This window comes from Pelodiscus sinensis, chromosome W, assembly GCF_052426305.1.
Source record: "Pelodiscus sinensis isolate ZL-2025 chromosome W, ASM5242630v1, whole genome shotgun sequence".
NCBI classification, from domain to species: Eukaryota; Metazoa; Chordata; order Testudines; family Trionychidae; genus Pelodiscus; species Pelodiscus sinensis.
In genome coordinates this window covers 2,598,475-2,622,020 of record NC_143084.1, presented here as the reverse complement: position 1 = coordinate 2,622,020, position 23,546 = coordinate 2,598,475, and the positions used below count along the sequence as shown (strand labels likewise).

At 47.3% G+C, this 23,546-nt stretch overlaps 1 protein-coding gene, 1 long non-coding RNA gene and 1 pseudogene across 12 annotated transcripts in view; 1 reads left to right on the top strand and 2 right to left on the bottom strand.

Annotated features, from left to right (window-relative positions):
• Positions 1 to 23,546, bottom strand: part of LOC106731943 (phosphatidylinositol transfer protein beta isoform-like) — a 167,646-nt gene that overhangs the window by 121,541 nt on the left and 22,559 nt on the right. For 10 of the 11 annotated variants that reach the window (XR_016348242.1, XM_075915695.2, XM_089775098.1 and 7 more), the window contains 3 exons: positions 21,961 to 22,052; positions 10,821 to 10,895; positions 3,784 to 3,867 (listed from right to left, as the gene is read on the bottom strand). Coding sequence is in view for 9 of the 11 variants with exons in the window: in XM_089775098.1 (XP_089631224.1) it covers positions 3,784 to 3,867; positions 10,821 to 10,895; positions 21,961 to 21,999 (198 nt within the window). In the remaining 2 variants the exon portion in view is untranslated. The remainder of the gene's footprint in view (positions 1 to 3,783; positions 3,868 to 10,820; positions 10,896 to 21,960; positions 22,053 to 23,546) is intronic. The other variant, XM_075915691.2, reaches the window with a different exon arrangement.
• Positions 5,533 to 6,666, bottom strand: LOC149520825 (uncharacterized; annotated as a pseudogene).
• LOC149520824 (uncharacterized) lies at positions 14,091 to 20,362 on the top strand. The gene is made up of 2 exons (XR_016348243.1): positions 14,091 to 14,862; positions 17,663 to 20,362. It is a non-coding gene; the product is annotated as an uncharacterized LOC149520824 (long non-coding RNA).

Below are 23,546 nucleotides of genomic sequence, written 5' to 3'. Positions count from 1 at the left end.
TTTTAGGGGTGGGCGAGGAAGGCCTGGCAGGGGTGTCGCTGCTTTTGCCGGCTGCCCCTCTCCCAATCTCCCTGGCCCGCCCTCATTTCCCCGTCCAGTGCTGCTTCGATGACCGGCTCCCCTCCCCGCCTCTGCCGGGAGCCAGAACATCCGGATGCAGATTCCGCCCAGGCTGGCCGAGGGCTTGGGGGACCCGGCGCCACACAGGCACTCCGGGAGCCCAGAACACCCCAGCAACCACGCTGAGGCCTGGTATTTTTTTCCCTGCAGCCTATAGTTTGGGAAACGCTGGTATACGGTGTCGTGGAGCAACCCAAAGCCTGAGCAGGAAAGTAAGAGCACAAGCAGCAGCTTGAAATTGCGTTTCATAAGAGAGGCAGCAAATAGTGTTAAAGACTGTTCTACTGTTTAACAGAAACAGCATAATTTTTACCACTCTGGAAAGTGGGAGGCTCAAATACACTTCAAAAGCTAGTAACTAAAAACAAAGTTACTTATTCAGACCCTACTTTTCTAAAATACTGGGTAAGTAATCACTACCTACACACCTATAGTGCACATCATGTAGTAATAAGGCAAATGACTGAGCTGATTTTAATGGCCAAAATGTAGCTCGTTTTATGGTTACAGTGAAGCCGGACTTCAGCAACCATCCAAAGAACCAGCAGAAACCTCAAGAGAGATGGGTCTGTCAGGGCTGTTCCCCACTCTGGCAATCCGAGTGCAAAAGGTGGGGGGCCTGCAAGAGCGCTCCAAAGCCTTGCCTCTACAGGCACTGGTCACAAAAACCTTCCCCCAGAATCCTAACAGATTTTGGGGAATCGCTGCCACTATCAAGTGCTTTTCCTCTAAAACCAGGGGTGAACACTTGAAATCACCCCCAAGGTACCCCAAGTTCTTTTGCCCCAAAAGAGCTTGCAAAAAAAGAAAAACAAGTTGCAGTCTGTGGTAGCTGACCCCTCAAGTCAGAGACATGCAGATACCCACAGACAGACCATTCAGGACACAAGAATCTCATCACCTTAAAGGTAGTGATTTTTATTCCAAAACACAAGCTAAACTTGAGAAAGCAGACTTGGGTGCTAAATGTTACAGAGCAACTCGGCACAACACTTAGATGGTAAAGAGGGAGGGGAGACCTAGAATCACACAGAGCTGTTCAAACCAAACCACAAAATAAAGAAAAGTTACCCTGAACGCGACTGGACTCACATTTCCCTGGTCCTCACTTCTAATTTTCTCTTTGTGCAGGGCTCCCATGTCCTGAATTCCAGGGGGCGGCGGGCACGCAGGAGCGGCATGGTACTTCTGCCTGGGTTTAAACTCTCCCACAGGAAGAAAGCAGGCAGGAGACCTATATCCAATTCAAATTTCAACCCTCTCTCAACTGGTTCTCCAGGCCCCCTGGCTGACACCTTTGCTTGGTACCTGAGTTAACCCCTTAGTCACCAGGTACTGGTCAGCACTCCTCCTGTTCATGACATAGTAACAAAGCAGTAACTGTAGAGTGGAAGCAGAAGAAAGGACATGGGTGTTTCTCTAGCTACAGTTAGCCCCTCTGCCAGCAGAGATGAAAGACCAGCCCATATGCTGATAATTGCTGCATTGATGGGTAAGAAGTTTGAAGAGAAGGATGCAAAAGCAATTAAACACCACAGATTTCAGCACAAAAAAACAGACCTATTTGAACTTGCCATAATCCAAATGATGTATATTTAAGAACATACTCCTAAAACAGCAAATCAAAAGGAATGGCCTGGTCACAGCTCTGTGCCAGGCCATGCAGAAGAGCTGGATTTGAGTCCTTTTTCAATTTCAGCCCTCATACACTGAAACCAGCACACAAAATGGTGATCCAAGTAAATTACTGTATTAAGACTAAAAGCTGTATGTTTAAGGGCAATGGATTTTTGGTAATCTGCTGATAAAAATCAAACCAGAGATATTAGGAAATGTCCACAAAACGTGAGTACTGAGCATTTAGATTAGAGCAGTCAATTAATTGCTGGTAATGCAAGTGATTAATGCAAAACAAACAAGAACAAAAAGTTTGAGGGGTAGCTATGTTAGTCTAACTGGAAAAACTTAAACGACAAATAGTCTCTAAGGTGCTGCAAGAACAACAAAACAGAGGCTACAGCTATACTGCACTCTCTTGCACAAGAAAATATGCAAATGAAGCAAAGCAGTGAATATCGCCATGCCTCATTTGCATACCTAATGAGCCACCATTTTTGCCCAAGGGCCTTTCATGCAAAAGGGAGCCATCTACACAGCGTCGTTTTGTGCCAAAACCCCCCTCTTGTGCAAGAGCCGTTCTGCTGCTTTTTTTCAGGGAGAACGGCTCTTGCGCAAGAGGGGAGTTTTACGCCAAAGCCCCTTGGGCAAAAATGGCAGCTCATTAAGTATGCAAATGAGGTGAGGCAATAGTCACCGCTTTGCCTCATTTGCATATTTTATTGCACACGAGAGCACAGTATAGACGTAGCGGTAAGTGGCATCAGAGCTTTTGTGGGCACAACCCACTGAAGAAGTGGGTTGTGCCCATGAAAGCTGCGATATCTACATTTTTATTAGATTAAAAAGATTAGTTGTGATTCATTGGTTTCACGTATTACTGTTAAGGTGAATGACTGTAGTGTCCATGCAGCCATCAATCAGATTTGCCAGGACTCCAAGATCACTGGACATCTTTAAGTGGTCACAGCGGTCACCACTCAAAGCAACAGTGAGTGCATTTTTCAGAAGCTCCAGATTTGTAGCCTTCTCCTTGTGATATAGGTCATGTACTCTTGATGCAATGGTTCCTTGGAAGGGCAAGGTGTAGGATTGATTGCAAGATGCAGATTGAGTAACACCTGTTAGCCCTCTGTTGTTTACAATGAGTAGTCTGCATTCCATAGCTACATACCTTGCAATAGCATTGGTTACATTGTTGTACTTTAAGCCATGAGACTACAGAGACCCTGAAACTCTAAGCATACTCTATCACAGCTAGCAGGGTTAATTTGCTGTTGATGGGTTATCTGTAGAATTCCAACTGGAGGCAGAGGCATGTTTAGCCCATAGGAAGGACTGCAGACTTGTACTTCAATGGACCTCAGCCTTGCAATGGCCACAGAACCATCTGGAAGTTTTGAATGGGAAGTATATTTTTAAAAAGACTTGAACTTCTGCTGCATTAACTTTTTCTGATATTTAATCACTCTACATCATGAGAATGCTGTAGAATTTTGCCAGCGTTTGCCAAGTAATGAAGTACTGTAAGTGAAGATCAAAACAGAGGTGTGTGATTAACACTGGTTAAAAAAATGCATTCATGTGTTTTGCATTAATTGCTTGTGTTTACTGCTTTTTTAGAGCTGTAAATAATTCTGTATTTGTAAGTTGCACTTCTATGAGAGAGATTACACTAAAGTATTTGTATGAACTGAAAAATATGATTATCTTTTTACAATGCAAATATTTGTAATCAAAACAAACTGAGCACTGTACACTGCATTCTGTATTGTAACTTAAATCAATATATTTGAAAATGTAGAAAAACATCAATTTAAATTGGTATTCTTTCAACAGTGCAAATAAAAGGCAATTATAATGACAATTTTTTAAATCATTTGACAGCCACTTATTTAAATTACCTGTGAGTATAAAATTGATATTTACACCGAGTATATTAACCTATTTACTAACAATGAAAAAACATGTTCAAGGTGCAAATGAAGGCTAAAGTAATTAGCTAGACAGGACAATCATCTCCCAATAAGTACGATGTCTACTTACTGCTGATTCTACTTGAGTTCTGTCCGCAATGTCAATATGAACAACTTCAACACTCTTCCATGTGTTCGGATCCAAGTCATGCACCTGCGATGGGGAGAGAGAGGACCTTCACTGTTTGTCACCTTATTGCAGCCACGACGTTAATTCTGTATTACCCAGATCTACAGAGATGGACAGTTTTCTTAGAATCGCTAGGTAACTTCAGAAGATATTTCCCCATTTATTTAATTTTAGTAGTAACTTTATTAAATTTTCACTTCTTGTGCTTTCAGAGGAGCTTCATTTTAAGATTAATTTGCATTTGTTATTTTCCTTCCATCTAATGACATTAAATACTGGAATTAGAATCATTACACGTTCAAAATGCTAGACAAACATTTCCTTAAATCAGAGGCCCCAGCACATTTTGAAGTTGGCTAACAGACTATTTTGAAATGCATCTGTTAACATCTCTCAAAAGACATGACCTAATGCAGGGGTGGGCAATAATTTTTGATTTGGGGGGGGGGGGGCGCACTACTCAATTTGGAAAGCGGTCAAGGACCCCACTCTTCCATTATATTGATTTAGGAGATGCGGGATCTGGGATAGAGGTCAGGTGCAGAAGGACTTTGGGGTAAGGGACTGGGGTGGAAGAGGGGGTGCGAGGTCTAGGAGGGAGTATGGGTGCAGGGGTTTGGATTTAAATTTAAATTACTTGATTTAATTACTTGAGGCAGGGGACTGGGGTGCAGGAGTGGGGGCAGAGGCTTTGGGTTATGTGGGGTAGGAGTGGGATGCTAGAAGCAGGCTCTGGCTGGGAGACTTACTTGAGTGACTACCATCCAGCAGCCCAGCACAGGCTGCAGGGGCCATGTGTCTGAATAGCTATGAGCTTGACGGGGAGGGGTATTTAAGTGCCACCTGTTCTTCAAACAGGCAGCTCCCAATAGCTGGAAACTGTCCAATGGGATTGTGCTGGGGACAGGGTTAGCGTGACACTTCTCCACCCCCCCCCCCCCCAACCAGGGCTGACAGCTGAGAGGTGGGTGGAGAAGCAGGGCAGGCAGGGAGCCTACCTGAGCTCCCTGCTGCATCTGCAGGTTGGATCCAACATCTTGGCAGGCCAGATGTGGCCTACGGGCCGTATTTTGCCCAACCCTGACCTAATGCAAATAGAAGGGCCCAGATACATAGCATGTGTCATACATATAGCTGTTAGAAAGTAAAATGCTTTCCTAGACAATTATGCTTGCGCTAACAAAAATAGATATAGATACACTTCAGATTAAGCACAAGTCATCCCCTCTGCAGGTTTCTAGCCTGCATAAGAAACAATGGTCCAGGCAAGTCATCCAAACACTGAAAATGGACATTTATGTGGGTGCCCATCGTTAGTATCGGACTACCCTTTTAATGGAGAAGAGAAAGAGGACAGTCCATATCACACACCACCCTACTGGCACTGAACCAGCTTCATTGAGGACAGATCCAGGATATTTCCAAAATTAGCTGAAAAAGGAATATCACATAACATTAATAAAATGCTTGAACCAAGATAACTGCGTGTATGCTTTCAAAACATCCAGTACATTTAATTAAATCCCCTTGCTAGAGCTGCTGGGATAGGAGAGAAGTGTTTCTGATTAGGTGTACGCGTGCCACGTGCACAGATTCCGGAGCTTTTTTTCCCCCCTTAGCAGTATCCATAGGGCCAGCAGGAAGCCCCCTGGAGCGGCGCCGGTATACCGGTGCATATATACCCCTGCTGGCCCCTCCACCCCCAGTTCCTTCTTGCCGGCTCCTTCCGACACGGGGAGGTGGGTGGGATGCAGAATGGACATGAGCAACACATCTCGAAGAACTACAGTTACGAGGTAAGTAACCTCTTCTTCTTCGAGTGCTTGCTCATGTCCATTCTGATTAGGTGAGTCCCTAGCCGTGTCCCCCCTCCGGAGGCGGGGTCGGAAGGTGACTAACTACTCCCTTATCATTCTGCAGAGCATAGAACTGCCCTCCCGACGGCAGCATCCTCCCTGGCCAGTTGCGTAATTGCATAATGCTCTGCAAAAGTGTGCACCGATGACCAGGTTGCTGCCCTGCAGATTTCCAAGATCGGCCCATGGGCAAGGAACACCGCCGACGTTGCCTGGGCTCTCGTGGAATGTGCTGTTATGCGCGGCGGTGGTCTACCCGCGCCCTCGTAGCACAGTTGAATGCAGGAAGTAATCCATGAGGATATACGCTGCGCCGAGACTGGCTGCCCACACATTCTTTCCGCCACTGAAATAAACAATTGAGTTGACTTACGGAACTCTCGTGTCCTATCTATATAAAAAGCCAACGCCCTCCTAACGTCCAGGCAGTGCAGAGCCTGTTCCCTGGGCGACGCGTGTGGCTTGGGGTAAAACACTGGTAGGTAAATATCCTGGGACATGTGGAAGTGCGAGACAACCTTGGGAAGAAACCCCGGGTGTGGACACAACCTCACCTTATCTTTAAAAAACACCATGTAGGGTGGTTCTGAGGTGAGAGCCCTAAGCTCTGACACCCTCCTGGCCGAGGTAATGGCCACGAGGAAAGCTACCTTATAGGACAGGTGCATCAAAGAGCATGAAGCCAGAGGCTTGAACGGGGGCTTCATAAGGGCAGCCAGGACCAGGTTAAGGTCCCAAGCTGGGACCGGAGGTCTCTCGTATGGCATTCTGTCAATTCCCTTCAGAAATCTTTTAACCAAGGGATTGGCAAAGATAGACCTTTGGCCCCCCCGGCGTGGAAAGCCGCTATGGCCGCCAGGTGTACCCTCAGGGAGGCTGTGGCCAGGCCCTGTTTCCGCAGGTGGAGAAGGTATTCCAAGACCGTCGGAACCATCCCTTCACCTGGAGCGAGCGTCCTGCCCTCCAGCCACGAAGTAAACCTCTTTCACTTAGCCTCGTAAAGGGCCCTAGTGGACGGCTTTCTGCTTTCTAGGAGGACCTCCTGGACTGCTCTGGAGCAGGCGCGCTCCGTCACTGAGAGCCACTGAGGAGCCACGCCGCTAGGTGCAGAGATGACAGGCTCAGGTGGAGTGCTACCCTGGCCTCGCAGCTCTGAGTGATTAGATCTGGCACTAGGGGTAGCCTGAACGGGCCCTCCGCAGTCAGATCCAGCAGGGTGGTGAACCAGTACTGCCGAGGCCACACTGGCGCTATCAGGATGATCTGGGCCCTGAACCTCTGCACTCTGAGGAGTGTGTCGTGGATCAGAGGGAATGGGGGGGAAGGCATAGAGTAGGCCCCTGGGCCAGCTGATCTGCAGCGCATCGCCCCAAGAGCCCAGACCGTGTCCCATGTACGAACAGTACTCCCTGCACTTGGCGTTGCTCAGTGTTGCAAACAGGTCCAGGCGGGGAAACCCCTACCTTTGGAAGACCCCGTGAAGTATGTCCCACCTTAGCACCCACTCGTGTGCCTGGATCAAACGGCTGAGCCTGTCCGCTAGACCGTTCCTGGTTCCCGGAAGGCGAGATGCCTCCAGGAAAATGCTGTGGGCTATACACAGTTCCCATAGATCTAGGGCTTCCCGGCACAGGGGCGAGGAACGCGCCCCCACCCTGCTTGTTGATATAAAACATGGCCGTAGTGTTGTCTATCAGCACCGCCACCACTCTGTTCCGCAAGTGGGGAAGGAACGCCCTGCAGGCCAACCTGACCGCCCGCAGCTCCTTGATATTTATATGGAGGTGAACCTCCTCTGTTGATCACGTACCTTGCATCCTGAGGTTGCCCAGGTGAGCGCCCCATCCCACATCCGAAGCATCCGTGACCAGCTGCACTGACGGGGACGCTTTGGTGAATTGGACCCCCGCACACACCGTGCCCTCGTCCTTCCACCAGTCCAGCGAACGAAGAACGTCCTGAGGAATAGTCACTACCGCATCTAGCAGCGACCTCAAGGGGTTGTGCGCTACCCTGAGCCACCCCTGCAATGGGCGCATGCGCAGCCTGGTGTGTTGGACCATGTAAGTGCACACTGCCACGTGGCCTAGGAGCCTCATACAGGTCCTCGCTGTCGTAGTTGGGAACTCCTGCAGCCCCACTACCAGCAAGTGGATAGCCATGAATCTGTCTCTCGGTAGAGACGCCTTGCCCAAAGGCGAGTCCAGATGGGGCCCCCCCAAAGTCTATGACTTGCGTGGGATCTAGCAATGATTTGGCATCGTTTATGAGGAGGCCGAGGCTCTCGAACAAAGCCCTGGCCCGTGAGACATGATCTGATGCAAGTCTCGAGAACAGGTCCCTTATCAGCCAATCGTCCAGATATGGAAACACTTGGACCCTGTGCCGCCGCAGAAATGCGGCTACCACCGTCATACATTTGGTAAAGACTCTCGGGGCTGTACACAGTCCAAATGGGAGGACCGTAAACTGGAAGTGGTCCTGTCCCACCACGAACCATAGAAATTTTCTGTGACTTGGAAAAATTGAAATATGGAAGTACGCATCTTTCAAGTCGAGAGCAGCGTACCAGTCCCCCTTTCTGAGCGATGGGATGATGCAAGCAAGCGTCACCATCCTGAACTTTGCTTTCCTTATAAAGGTGTTCAGGTTTCGGAGATCTAATATGGGACGCATGCCCCCTTTCGCCTTGGGAACTAGGAAGTAGCAGGAGTAGAAACCCTTTCCTTTAATGTCTGGGGGCACTCTTTCTATGGCCCCTAGCGTCAACAGGTTGGACACCTCCTGCAGAAGGAGTGTCTCGTGAGAAGGGTCCCTGAAGAGGGCAGGGGAGGGGGGGGGTGGGAAGCAGGGCAGGAAAGGAAGGGGATAGTATACCCCTGCTTTACCAGGTCTAGGACCCAACAGTCCAACGTGATCTTTATCCATTCCTGGTAAAAGAGGGAAAGACGGTCCCCAAAGAGTGGGCAGGTAGGTGCGACTGGTACTCTGCTCTCCGGCGTACCTTCAAAGCGAGGGCTTAGTTTGGTGACCGAGTGACGGTCCTGAGCCTCTCTCGGAGTCTGACCGAGGGCCCCTACGCCTGCCTCTAAAGAGGTCAGGGCGGCTATTGTTACGGCCCCTCCTGCGACCCCTATCATTGTTTTGCCCCCGTCTGGGATAGGGTCTAGCCTGGAAGGAGCGCCTCTGAGGTGCCGGGGTATGTATCCCTAGCGACTTCAACGTCACTCTTGAGTCTTTCAAGCTATGAAGCTTGGAATCAGTCTGCTCTGAAAACAAGCCCGGCCCCTCAAAAGGCAGGTCCTGAATAGTGGTCTGCACCTCGGGCGGGATGCCAGACACCTGCAACCACGCACTGCGCCTCATGACCACCCCTGTGGCCATAGTGCAGGCTGCCGAATCAGCCGCATCCAAGGCCGCCTGGAGGGAGGTACGCGCCACTGCCTTCCCCTCTTCCGTCAGGGCCCCGAACTCCTGGCGGGATTCAGGGGGAAGCTGGCTGGCAAATTTCTGCATTGATACCCATGTGTTAAAGGCGTAACGCCCCAGCATTAGTTGCTGGTTAGCTATACGTAGCTGGAGGCCCCCCGTGGCATAGGCCTTCCGGCCAAGCAGGTCCAATCTCTTGGGCTCCTTCGCCTTCGGTGTAGGACCTGAGGGCCCTTGACGCTCCTTCTGCCCTGCGGCCTGTACCACAGTGGATCCCGGTGCCGGGTGGTTAAAAAGATGCTCGTGCCCTGCTTGGGGTACGTAGTACCTTCCCTCGACTCCCTTTTGGGTCGGCGCAATGGAGGCCGGCGTCTGCCACAGAGTCTTCAACAGTTTGTCCACCGCTTTATTCAGTGGGAGCGCCACTCGGCCAGGGCCCGCTGCCACTATGATGTCCACCATTGGATCTTGGTCCTCGTGGACCTCCTCGTGCTGGACCGCAAGGTTGACCGCCAGCCTTCAGAGCAGCTCCTGGTGCGCCCTGGAGTCCATTGACGGGGGGCTGGGGCATGGGGTCAGCCAGGGCCTCGTCTGGAGAAGATGACGAGAACTCTCGAGGGGACTGCCTCCTCCTCGCCGAGCTGTGCCTCTGGTTCCCCTTGGGCCGAGATGTCCTCCTTAGGGCGCACCTTCTGGGCACTCCTCTCTGCCGAGCATCCCCTCTAGCTCTTGGGGGCCCTCGGCACCGGGGACTGCGATCTGTGCCTAAGTGCCTTGTCGGTCTCAGGACGATGCTTGGCCGATGCGGGTGCCGCCGACGGTGCGCTGCGGACAGAGTGAGGCCGCTCCTCGCCCTGAGGCTGCAGTGCCGACTCCATTAGTAGGAGTTTTAGCCAGGAGTCCCTCTCCTTTTTGGTCCAGGGCTTAAAGCTCTTACAGATAGAGCAGCTTTCAGCTCGATGGGCCTCACCCAGACACTTTAGACAGTCGGAGTGGGGATCTCCGCAGGGCATAGGTTTGGAGCAGGAAGCACAGGGTTTAAAGCCCTGGGGCCCTGGCATGCCCTCCCCTCACAGGGAGGGTTCTGCTGTGCTCCCCTATCTAACTAAATATTTACAGCACTTAACTACTTAACTAGATAAAACTTCAACTAGAACTGTAATACAAGAGATAAGGAATACAGCTGCTAACAGCCTGAAAGCATGCTCCAGCTACTTTCACGTCATGGGTGGTAAGAAGGAACTGAGGGGGTGGAGGGGGTATATGCACACCGGTATACCGGCGCCACTCCAGGGGGCTCCCTGCTGGCCCTATGGATACTGCTAAGGGAAAAAAGCTCCGGAATCTGTGCACGTGGCACGCGTACACCTAATCAGAATGGACATGAGCAAGCACTTGAAGAAGAACCACTGACTTTAAACATCTGGGATAAGAAGTTTCCTTGCACAAATGCTCAGGAGCACTATCTAGGTAGCACATCTCATAAGCTTTGAAGAAAAAAAAAAAATAGAAAAAAAAAGCATTTCCCTTTCCCTAACTTCTTAGGGGTACTTTTTATTACTTGTTTGAGAGAGACTGCCTTCCTTTAAGGATCAGCTGTCACCCACTGCCAGAAAAGGGGAACCTGATGAATCATCATCATGTGTGCAGTAAGTAGAGCAAATGCTGGGTTACTACTGGACCCTTACTTACATTTTCAGATGTCCCTAGGTCTGGTTTATGCCAGGTCTCGATTTTTATGAAGAAGTCGTCTTTCATATATTCATTCTGTAAGAAAAGCCATGCAGGAGAAGGGTGATCATACTTTTTTCCCCCACCTTTAAATATTGCATTTAACAAGTTCTTTTCTCCTCCAAGGGAAGGCACAGTAGGCCTCGACTAGAAACTTCACTTCCCATTTGAACTCTAACATACACAGGAATAGAGGCCCCCATTACTGCACATAGAAAAACAGATGGACACCCTACACCTCAACCTGAAATGTTGAACAGAGTATAAAATGTAATTTGAATGATGGTTATTTGACAAATCTAGATACATAGGACACCTACCCACACAAATATGGAGAATTTGTAAACATTTCAGTTGGACTCTTCCAAGTGGTTTCAGTACCTGCCCACCCTGTGTCACAAGAAGTTTTCATTTCTTCTAAATAAACAAAAAATTCTGACAAGACAAGGTTCCATACAAAAATACTATTCTGCTGTGGGATCTTTCAACATAAGGATCTCACGCAAAACGGGGGGTTTGTGCAAAACAGAAGTAGCTATGCTTCTTTTTGCACAAAAACCCCTTACACAAAAAGAAATGGCAGAAAATATTAGCATAAGTCATGATCTCATTAGCATGAGTCCCTCATTAGCATATTTTCTGCTGCAAAAACTCTCAGTGTAGATGCAGCCTAGTTAAAATTTTAAGTCAAGTTTCTCTGATGCCAATCCAGATTCTGGGTTAGTCCATTTGAAGTGAACCAGACTTCACTAAATCAGGAATAGGAATTTTTGCACATGAGCCAGTCTTACTACCCTGCTCTTCACAAACTCAAGGAACCCTTTACATTTGACCCTCATTCTGCCTCACCAAGGGGGGAAGTAGGAGGCTGTGCCTGGTACACAGTGCTGAGAGCAGAGGGGAAACTCTCCAAACAGAAGCAGCTCCATGCACTGCCACTCCCCCTCCCCCAACTGGGGAAACATCAGCACACAGACATGTCACCTGGAGGCTTTCCCCGCTGCTCCTATTAGCCAGAATTCGGTCAATGGGGGCAGTGGGAGGCCGTGTCTGGGAGACAGTGCTGAGAGCAGAGGGGTGCACAAAGGCAAGTAAGTGCCCCCCACCCTTCCACCTCATGCTCAGACCCTGCACAGCAACCCCCACACCCTCCCTTGCTCTTGCCCCCTGCCCAGACACCCTACCCTCACCCCCCCGCACCTAGGGTTGCCAGGTGTCCAGTATTCACCCGGACAGTCCGGTATTTTCGCCTCCTGTCTGGTAAAAAAAATATTCAGAAAATAACGGACACCTGAGATGTCCGTATTTCCCGATTTCCCCCCCCCCCCCCCCCCAGCCAGGAGGCAAAAATGCCAGGCATCTGGCAACCCTACAAACATTCGGCACCCAGCCTCCCCCCGGCCCAGCCCCCCAACCCCATGCTTACCTGGTTCCACAAGGCTGCTGGCACAAAATGGCTGCCAGCAAAAAGACCAAGGGGAAGCCATCTTAGTGCTCAACCGCTCCCCTGTTCCTATCCCTGCACTCTCTTAAAGGGGACATGCTGTTTTAATGCTTTTTTGTGCTTAAGTCTTGTGGAGCAAAAAAAGACTCCAACTTTGGTCCCGTCCCCCCCTTCTTCCCCCCCCCCCCACAGAATTTTTTCCTGGTGTTCTTCCCCCCCCCCCCACACACACACACACACACACATCCTGAACCCACAGCCCTGTCCTGTACACTGAACCCCTCATTTTGCCCCCCCCCCCCAGAACCTAAGGGGGTCCACAAAAATAACTAACCCTAGAACCCCAGAAAAGTTAATCTGGCCTATGGGAAGCTCTGAACTACAGTCCTCCCTCTTGCCCCATGGGGCTGGAGCACCAGAGGAGTGAGGTGTATCAGTTGGGGGCCACATCAGTGATGGTTGGGGGTTTCTGGAGGCTGTTTGTTTTTTTGCGCTTCCCACTCACTTGTGTGGTCCCCAACTCATTTTACTGTGGGTCAGTGGCCCCCCAATCCAGAAAAGGTTCCCCACCCCTGCCATAAAGAAAATGTCGAAACCTTTTATGTTGGACATAAATTAATGATTTTAAATAAAAGTAAGTTTGATAAACATAAGAAAGTTAACACACTTAATTGGTTCATTAATTTAAATTAAATCATTCTCCCTAGCTGCACCTGGTTCAGAAAATCCTGCCCCTGGAACACAGATTTGTAAATAGAAGTGAATAAGTTAAATCTTGACACGCCACTTTTGAAAGGTTGCCGACCTCTGCTCTATAGGAAGGATCCATGATATTTTCAGATGCCGGCAGGGTGTATTTCTGCCAAGCATCCCAGCATCAATAGGCTGATTTCAAGCTACAGTGGCTGTATACTACAGAAGAGATTAAAAAACTGGTTTTAAAAAAACTACACTACGAGAAGGGCTTTGTGTTTGATATTAGCTCAATGTTAAAAAGCCTGCTGGTGTTCTGACTAGTCCAGATTTACCATGCTGAGTAGTGATGTGGCAAGATGGATCAAACAAGAGTCCCAAAGAAGTTGCTCATTTATAAACAAATAAATAATAATAATTTTAATTCATTTAAAATGCACTTCACTGTATTGCCAGTGAGAAGTGCTTTGCACATAAGCCTAGAAGGCCAAATTTGCAAAGTGATGGATGAGGTTACAAAAATTCCCATTAGATGACAATAGCAGTTGTGTCCCCACTACATTAAACCATTACCACTTATCATACCAACTTTGCTCAGTGCAATGACCATGTTTTGAGCATTTCTTGCCTATGGCCACTAAAGAGACATCTGAGAGATCTGAATTCTTGGGCACTACCAAATCAAATGAGGAAGTGCTAATCCTTTCCCCTTCTAGAGCTGCACTTAACCTGAAGGATTCTAAGAGATAAGACATTCAGCAGGAAAATTCAGCAGCTGGCTTTGGGTTGGAACCACAGACCATGCTGGTGCTCTAAGTTCCCTGTAAGCTGCGCCCCAGGGCAGCTGCTAGTTGAGCCCTGCCCAGAGGTTTAGGGTTGCTGCACAGAGAGCTTCCTGGTTGGGGAGGGGCACTCCCTCAGCAGCAGAAGCTCCCTGCTCCAGACAACAAATGTGCTGGTAGGAAAGGGGACATAAGGAGGAGCCAACCAGCACCGGGCAGGGGTGGGGTCTCCTCCTGGATGCGGAAGAGTGGTTCAGTGCACGGCAGGAGGGCTGAATGGAGCCCAGCAGAACAGCCTTAGAGCAACCACAACCCAGGCAGCAGCGCTCAGCTGGGAGCAACGCAGGGCTAGGTGAGGGGGGCAGGGCTAATACTGGTGTAGTAAAATATAGTAAAAACTATGTGTGCTTCTTCCCCCTTCCATTACTTAAGCTTGAAACAGCACATATCTAATTGCGCATGTTTTAGAAGCTGTAGTAAAAAGGGGAACTAGCTGTTTAGACCCATTTCTCAAGGACTGGATTACACGTATTACTTGAGTTAGGGAAATTTGCTAATTGCTATTACTTAAGTAAGCTGTACTGGTGGTTGTTACTGAGTGGAATAGAGTTGAAATATGCTAACCAATAACGCTGCAACACGAAGCTAAGGTAACAAATCAAGACGTGCCAAGTTGGATAAGAAAGTTAAAGAAAATATAAAAAAGGATGCTTAGCCAACGCCCAGGGTCAGCTTTGCTTTGAGCAATAGCTCCTTGGCTGACCATTGCTTGCAAACAATAAAATGGAGTTGGACCCAGCCTGAAAGTGTGACTCTCTTCTGTGGGCAAATTAGACTGGCCTCCAGGGGACGAACCTTGCAATTTATGCAACAAATTGGCACCCCAGATGGGACTCCCCTTGGACTACTCCGGAGTCGGACGACAAGATTCGCCGTAGGTGACCGTGAAGTGCGCACCGGACTGTTTGAGTCCGTCACGGCACCGAAAGCGTGAGTCGGGACATCCGGAAAGTTAAAGGAGTCTCTATTGAACGAGTCAACTAGGCTGTGAGGTCCGAAGAGAAGGCGCCGGGGCGGAGACGGAGTGAGTATACCGAAAATTCCCTGTGTTTTGGGTAGTGTTGGTAATTCAAGGACTGTCCTTCGGGGACGGTGGGAACTTTGAAGAAACACGGTATATCCGGTAGGAAAACACGGTATAGGGTAGGCGGGTCGCACCCGAATGGTAAAAACCTCTGTAAGCCCCAGAAGGAACACCACGAACCCGTGGGTTGCGTGGGGAAATTATGAGGAGTTAGAAAAACCCCAGGGGACTGCTTTTGTTTTTAGTAGGAGTACTTCTGTTCTTGATATTAATGATTTGTTAGAAACCTAAATTGTGAAACTAAAAGTTTGTGTGTAAGAATGACTGTCGCTGACCAGGTCTGAGACTTAAGCTGACTCCAGCCGCCCCAAGAATCCTGCAAGGGGAAACCCGATGACCAGGATTTCTTGATTGCAAGGGGGGTCAGCCAAACCTCGTGACCCAGCGAGTCTCTAAGCCCCCTGTCTGTCTATATTCGTTGCTGTTTAATAGACCTGTCTTAAGTGTCACGGTTCCACAAGGGCACACCGGTGTCTCTAGTGAGGCAGCCAAGCGCTGGACCCTCTCTGAGTTCGGACGCTAAAAGCTGGTGTGGTGTCATTCTATCGACATACGGAGCCGTGGTAAAAGCGTGTTGACTGTGTGTGTGTGTGTGTGTAATAAATATATAGACATGAGTCCAGGTCGCTCCCGGGTAGAAAACTCCGTAACCCCATTGGGATGCATGTTGCGCAATTTCAGTAAATTTAAGGGTGATTTTGGGATTAAAATGACAAAGGATTATTTAATCAAGTTCTGTCAGCTAGAGTGGCCAATCTTTGGGATAGGCTGGCTAGATACAGAGTCTTTTAATGTAAATCTAGTTGCCTCTGTGCATAGTATTGTTACTCGAGATAGGCACTGAGATTAGTTCCCAAATATTAATTGTTGGTTGAATCACATGCAGAGGCGACCTGCGTGGCTGCTGAAGTGTAGTATAGGAGCTTGTGGAGTTATGATAGCAAAAACTAAGGCCACGGGAGGCAAGAGAGCGTGCCCCAAGTTTTTAAATGATTCTAGTAGTGAAGTTGATCTGACTCAAGGCAGGCGTAGAAAAACTCCCATGGTGGAGCAACATGAGGAGGGGAAGGAAGAAGGCGAAGCAAGCTACCTGTATGTAAACCCCTCCTCACGAAGATTAGAGATAATATGCTGGAGCATGCCTTTGTTGTTTCATCTGCATGCCCAGTTGCCTAACTAGGGCGAGATATGCTAACTAAGCTGCAGGCTGAAATTTTCTTCCGTGGTGATCGGATTGTAGTGCAGCTGCCGGTGAAACAGGGCTCTTCCCCCTTTAACACCCCGGTTTTAGGAGTACGCAAAGCAGATGGCACCTCGTATAGATTAGTGCGGGACCTGAAGGCTGTAAATAAGAAGGTTCTTGTGGACCACCCTATGGTCCCAAATCCACACACCATTGTAACACAAGTTCTGGCAGATGCAAAGGTGTTCTCAGTGTTAGATTTAAAAGATGCTTTCTTCTCTATCCTTTTGCATAAAGACAGTTAGAAACTATTTGCCTTTGAGTGGGAGGACCCACATACCCATGACAAAACTCAGTTGTTGTGGACTGTGTTGCCCCAGGGTTTTGTATCAGCTCCCCCATGTCTTTGAGATCACATTGCAGAAAGACTTAGAAAACTAGAAAAGGGCAATGGAGTCCCTGTTGGATGCCCTAGGAAAAAAGGAGATATAAAGTCTCACAAGAAAAAGCCCCAACCAAAGGTCACCTTCTTAGGCTATGAGATTAAAAAGAGAGTGCGAGCTTTGAGCAAGGATCAAATCCAAGCAACTTCAGGAAATTCTCAAGCCCTTCTTAGCAAATAGATAACGACAGCCTCTCTGGCTGGAATCGCAGGCAACTCAAGGATGTTTCACAACACATGAGTAGGGGCCATCCAGAGGAAAAAAAAAAAAAAAAAAAAAAAAAAAAAAAGATAAAACCTTTCCCTCACACGCCGTTATAATTAGTTCGAGGGCGTGGGGGAAGGTAACTTAAAAGCCACCCAAATGTCAACCAGTAGAAATTGAATGTGAAGATGTAATCACTAAAAACTAAATCTGCCCTAACAAGGAGACACATTCTGCAACATAAATCTCCTTACAGAGCATGAGCAAGTGATCCACCCCAGAGTCAGCAGCATAGATCAACTGCTGCAGCCTGGACGTTATAAAAACCTTATACTGAAAAGAATTAGGAGGTGTGGGGGCTAATTGGAAAGCCCACTCTCCTTACCAAATTAATGCTAGACAAATCTGTGTAATTAAGAAAAGTCATTTAGCAGGATCAAGACAGATCATAAGATAAAAAAAAAAAAAGCCCGGTCTGCAATACAAGAGGGAAACTGAGCCATGCCACTGTTGGAGAGGGCTAGCAACTCTAAGGTAATTCAAGGGAGTGGAAGGTCACGAGTACCGATGAAGCGCTTTTGTTCTCAGAAAGTTGCAGCTCACTCGTACATGAAAATGGTAAGGAACTAGCTGTAACCGGTTCCCCTAACAGATCTTAGGCAGTATTTTAAGTTATAATAGGCCACCCCGATGGGGGGGAGAAATGTTTTCTTGTCTTTCAGATCATCAGAAAGCGCTGGTGCCAGTTGAAGAAAAACAACAACAACAAAATACCATGGTTTTGTGTCATGACATAATGAGTTTGTGTTCTGTCCAAGTTTGTTTTGTGTGTCTTAATTGTAATACGTATTGCAAATGTTGTGAGTAGAAAATTGTTTAGGCTAGGAGAATGTTAACAATGTCTCCACAGGTGAACAAAAAGAACTGGAAAGAAGCAAGGAGTGCATCACGTGAACAGAAGGATGGGAGACAGGACTAGCTCCTTCCCACCAGACTGATTTTGCTTTAATGGCCATTGCTAACTTGCCCTCATTTAGATATCATCAACCAGGACTTTAAGGACAAAATAGAGCCTCCCAATTGTGCATCATGCCCTGAACAGGCCCCTGTCCCAGAACCAGGACAACTGTCACTGATCTTTACCTTGATGATGTTCCACACTGGTACAGACCAGCTGTGTGCTAGACTGGCTAATCAAATTGGCAAATGCCTGAATAGGCAATGACAAGGCTTAGCAGATACCATCGCAGATTGGTTTGAGCCTGGAAACTCTGTCAGCAACACTTATGTCACAGCCCAGAAATTGTATGAGAATCCAGGCTTGTAAATGCAGTAATATCCAGTGCCCGTGAAGGCCTACACACCAGCCAAGCTAATCAATTGATCCTAAATAGTTTGAAGGATCTGTCCAGCTCTGTGTCTACTTCACTAGACCTAACCTGATGTTTGGACTGGAGATTATCTCCCCTGTGCCTACCCATGGGAGTGGGGAAAGAAAGAATCCATGAGGACCCAAAGGCCCACCTGGATAGGGTATAGTACAACCATTTGTTTTTGGCCTCTCTGGGGATTCCTCACTCAGATCAGAATAATAACCTCCCTGCCTGTACCAAAGCAGGGGCATATAGATAAAATAAGAAGCATTGTTTATTCTAAAGGTGTGGGAGCCTCCCTATACCCAGGGATTGTTGCACCCACTTTGATAAGGAAATTTTATGTATCTGCCCATTTAACATCATGACGAATCTGCCTAGGTTTGATGTGGTTGTCTCAGAGAAACAAATGAACATCGAGCTGGTCCAAATGAACGGTACCTACTGGTGTTTGACTACCCAGACTGATCACTCCATCCTGCCCCTCTATATATCCGTCTGTGTGCATAACAGTCCCTCATCAAGCGGCCTGACCGTCAATAGAATGTGGCTCTATCGCACTTCGGTAGTGGAGATAACCTCACATGAGATGCTGAGTGGCACGGCGGAAGTAAGTACCAGAGGAGGGTTTACTGGCCCTGCAGGCAAAGATCAAGAAGTTGGTGGCCAATGCCCAAAGATATATCGGGGCTGGCCGTCTGAGGTATGCACAGATGGGGAAACACCGTGGACCATGCCAAACACCTACCTCTGCAGCACTCAACCAGGCAGTAGAGGTCAAACCTATAATCATGGGCAGCGCCAGTAAGGCAACGAAATATCTTGGGGATGGATTTGAATAGTGTTTGCCAAATTATGTGAGGAGTTTTGATTTTAACATTTATAATAATGTTGGTGCTGTACCGGCACTTCCAGAGTAAATTAAAACCCCTTAAATTGTTGTATTTAACCTAGTAGATTAAGAAGAACCCCAAAGTCAAGAGAAAAGAACTATAGGAGTAAACTGAGGCAGTCCATGGTATCTTGCTAAGGACTGACAAACTCAAATCATTAAATCAGCCTGAGAAGCGTATGCTACAGCAGTAACTGCGACCCTGGTTCCCCTGGCAACCACATGCCAAAAAGGCCTCACTTTGATAAGGCCAGTATAAAGCAACCGCGTGGGATTGTTTTTACGGTTTGCTTTATTCCTAGGAAATAACCTTGGTTCTAAAAGAGCTAGCTGGCTTTTGGCTCAGAGAATACTCTTATGTCCATCAGAGAAAGACCACTCTAGAAAGACCTTTACCAAGTTTTGCTAACCACCAACACCGCTGTGAAGTACCAAGAACTGACTGTTGGCCAAGGCTTCTCACTGCAAAAAGATCTTTCCATCTCAAAATGATCCTACCCCGACTGCTGATAAGCCTCTCTCTCCTGGTCCTGCTTTCCCACCTTTTGGATACCAGAAGAACCAAAATAAAATATTACAGGGTGATGTGCTAGTAACCTCTCCCCTGCATGCAAAGAAAAAGAGGAAAACTCAGCTTCTAGGACACCGCCAAAGCCCAAAGATTTCTGACTACAAAAAGACTAAAACTGAAAATTAGTAAGAAGAACATGAACACGAATCTTATTGTGCTATGTTGGTACACATTCCTGTTCTGTTTTGTTATAATAATGTTATGCTTATTGCCTTGTCTAGCACCATGTCTTATAGCTCTTGTACAGCGGACTGTGCAGTCAGTTGTAAAACGTGAAATGTACATTACCAGAATCTAGCAATGGCTGAAACAGATTAAGTATAATTCGAAGAAAGCATCTTGAGGAGGGAATTGTAGTAAAATATAGTAAAAACTATGTGTGCTTCTTCCCCCTTCCATTACTTAAGCTTGAAACAGCACATATCTAATTGCGCATGTTTTAGAAGCTGTAGTAAAAAGGGGAACTAGCTGTTTAGACCCATTTCTCAAGGACTGGATTACACGTATTACTTGAGTTAGGGAAATTTGCTAATTGCTATTACTTAAGTAAGCTGTACTGGTGGTTGTTACTGAGTGGAATAGAGTTGAAATATGCTAACCAATAACGCTGCAACACGAAGCTAAGGTAACAAATCAAGACGTGCCAAGTTGGATAAGAAAGTTAAAGAAAATATAAAAAAGGATGCTTAGCCAACGCCCAGGGTCAGCTTTGCTTTGAGCAATAGCTCCTTGGCTGACCATTGCTTGCAAACAATAAAATGGAGTTGGACCCAGCCTGAAAGTGTGACTCTCTTCTGTGGGCAAATTAGACTGGCCTCCAGGGGACGAACCTTGCAATTTATGCAACACTGGGGACTGGCACCAGAGGGCTTGGGTGCAGTGCAGCTCTGGGATCAGTGACTAGCATTGGGGGGAGGCTCTGGGGGTTAGGGCAGCACTGGGGGGGTCAGCATGTACTCCAGCCCCAGCCCCTAGAGCCACCATGAACAGCCGGCTTCAGTTGCAGCAGCCACCCTCCACGTGGCGACTGCTGGAGCTGAAGCCAGCTGTTTGTAGCAGCTCTGGGGGTTAGGGATATAAGCAACTAGTCGCTTCCCCGCCACCCCTTACAGCCTCTATCAGAGAGTCAGCAAGGAGGGGGATGGAAGCAGGAGCCAATGCTGGGTGTAGCTGGCTTAAAAGCTGGTTTTAAGAGCCACATTAAACATTTAATAAATAATAATCCAGGTACTCACCGTCACAACTGAAAGCCGGATGGACATGCAATAGGAAGGAAAAGGAAGCATTCAAAATAGCATTAATACGTGCAACAGGTCAGTCACAAAACCCCTAGTTCAATAAGATAACCCCACAAAACCCCATTCATCAGCATACTTCTATGAGCCAGCTTGTTCATGTTAAAGATGAAGTACGCTTTAAGTATTTTAAACAAAAAAGTAAGTGGACAGCATTCTTGGAACTTAAAGAAATCAAAGCTTAAGAAATGCAATATGAATAAATCTGCTTTACATAACATCCTCCTGTAAAGACCAAAGTTTTCTGGACTCTAAACATGAATATTACACCAAGTCAAAGAACTTGATGTGGAATCTACAATTATCATTTTTAACCTTTACACTCATTTGCAGAAGCCTTTAGGAACAGGGATGTTAAATATCGGTTAACTGAATAGTCGATTAACCTCATGAATCATCATCTGTTAACTCAACTATTCTATAGTCCCCGGGGGTGGGGTGGGGCCAGCAGCCAGCATGCTCCCGCCCCACTCCTGAGGAGCCCCCTGCCACTCCGTGCTGCTGCCTCTAGTGCCAGGCAGAAGCTGGTCCACGAGGGGAGCTGTCTTTTTTTTTTTTTTTTTTTTTTTTTAAAAAAGACAGCTCCCCTCATGGACCATCTGCCTGGTCATCCCCAAGGCAGCAGTGCAGGGTGGCAGCAGCTTCTGGGGGGAAGAAATATGCATGTAGTCTATATCAGTAACCTGATCAGGTAATTGACTACACTATTACATCTCTATTTAGGAACTACAAATAATGAGTATTTCCTAACAGGTTTTATCCTGGTCTTGGAAAGAGATGTTAGTCAGGCTCTTTAGGTGCATGATGTCCCCAGTACAAGACTAATGAAGTCTTGGAACTGGAATCTGCTGGTTAAGTTGTCATGTCTTTGATGGCTGCATAGCTCAGCCAAAGTAGGTTTCTCTCTCACACACACACACACACACACACACACACACCCACCCACCCACCCTCCCCGCCCCCACAGAGTTACCTGTAAAATATTTTCCACTCAATTGCAAAACGTTGAGGGCCTAAACCACTTGACAGCATCGCTAAGCAGTAAAGCAAAGACTTAAGAATTCAGAGCAAGCTTACTTGTTCTACAATATGGATATGCATTCCAAGCCTTTTCATGGAATACCAAGGAGCCTTCTGGCGCAATCATCCTTACAAACCCAGGAACTTTACTGTGAAGAGCAAAATACATGTTACAGCTTTGCCAAGTGAAAGATTCCACACTAATTTCTAGCAAACTTATGATGCATAAGCAACCAGTTTAATTTGTATGAACTGCAATATTACCATTCCCAAAGTAATTGAGCAAATTAAGCATATTTTCAGCAGTACTTTGGTATCAGTCACATTCAGTTTAACTTTCCTCTCTCCAAATACAGTATATGCTATTGTCCAAAGCAGGGGCGGGCCAGATCCAGCCTGCCAAGGCTTTTAATTGGGCCCACAGCCTGACATGCAGGGACCCTCTGGCATGGAACAGCTCCACGCTGCTCGAAGTGGCAGGCTACTTCATATGGCTCTACTCAGAAACCAGCCAATGGGAGCTGAGGGCAGTGCATGAAGCCTCCCCTCTGGCGCACGGTGCAGAGAGCTACATGGAACAGCCAGCTGCTTTAAATGTGGGGCTGCGGCAGGCAGCCAGCCAGCCTGCGGATCCTGCTGGCTGGTAACCACTTAGGTAAGCGTCTCCTGGCCAGAGCCTGCTTCTGGCAGCTCACCCCCTCCTGCACCTCAATTCCCTGCCCCAGATCATGAACCAACACTCTCCTCCCCCCCCCCTTCCCAGGTCACAATTCTGCAGGGTGGATAAAAGGCAAGGATTTTTTAAAAGATGAATTTTATTTAAATCAGATGTTTTTGATTAGATAGTTTTAATAAGATACAATTTTGAGGGAAAAACCTAAGATAAAGAATAGCTCAAAGATCTGTCATCATGGACTAGGGATTATAAATTCTAATGCTAGAGTATGGGACAATGTATTCATGTAACGTTTATTGTAAATTAGTTCCAAAACTCTTCTTAGTTCATGAATTAGGGACCCAATCTTATGGAGTTCCAGAGGTTTCTGTATAGATTAGTTAAAAAGAGTAACCTATCTACCCAATGGGACTCAGTGCTCAGTCTAGAGCCATGGTGTCCAACCAATTCTGAAGCAGTGGCCACTATAGTAGCTACTGCTATAGCGGACTTGCCACATTCAACCAACCAAATAGCCATGTGTGGCTAGCATGTTGGACACCACAGATCTATAAGGGTACGTCTACACTTGCTCCCTAGTTTGAGCTAGAGATGCAAATGTAGCTGACCGAAATTGCTAATGAAGTGGGGATTTAAATATCCCACACTTCATTAGCATAATCTCACCTGCACATTAAACCCCTTGGTTTGAACCAACACATCCTGGAGCGCACTTCCTGGTTCGAATCAGCTGTTGAGCGGAGTAACGCGCCGGCGAGATTATGCTAATGAAGCGCGGGATATTTAAATCCCCACTTCATTAGCAATTTCGGTCGCCTACATCTGCATCCCTAGCTTGAACTAGGGAGCAAGTGTAGACGTACCCTAAGATACTATCAGAGATGCTTAGCTTTGCAGTTCTCAAACTGTGGATTTGTGTCTCCAGAGAGAACATGCTTGTTAACAGCAAAAATGTTTTGAAATAAGT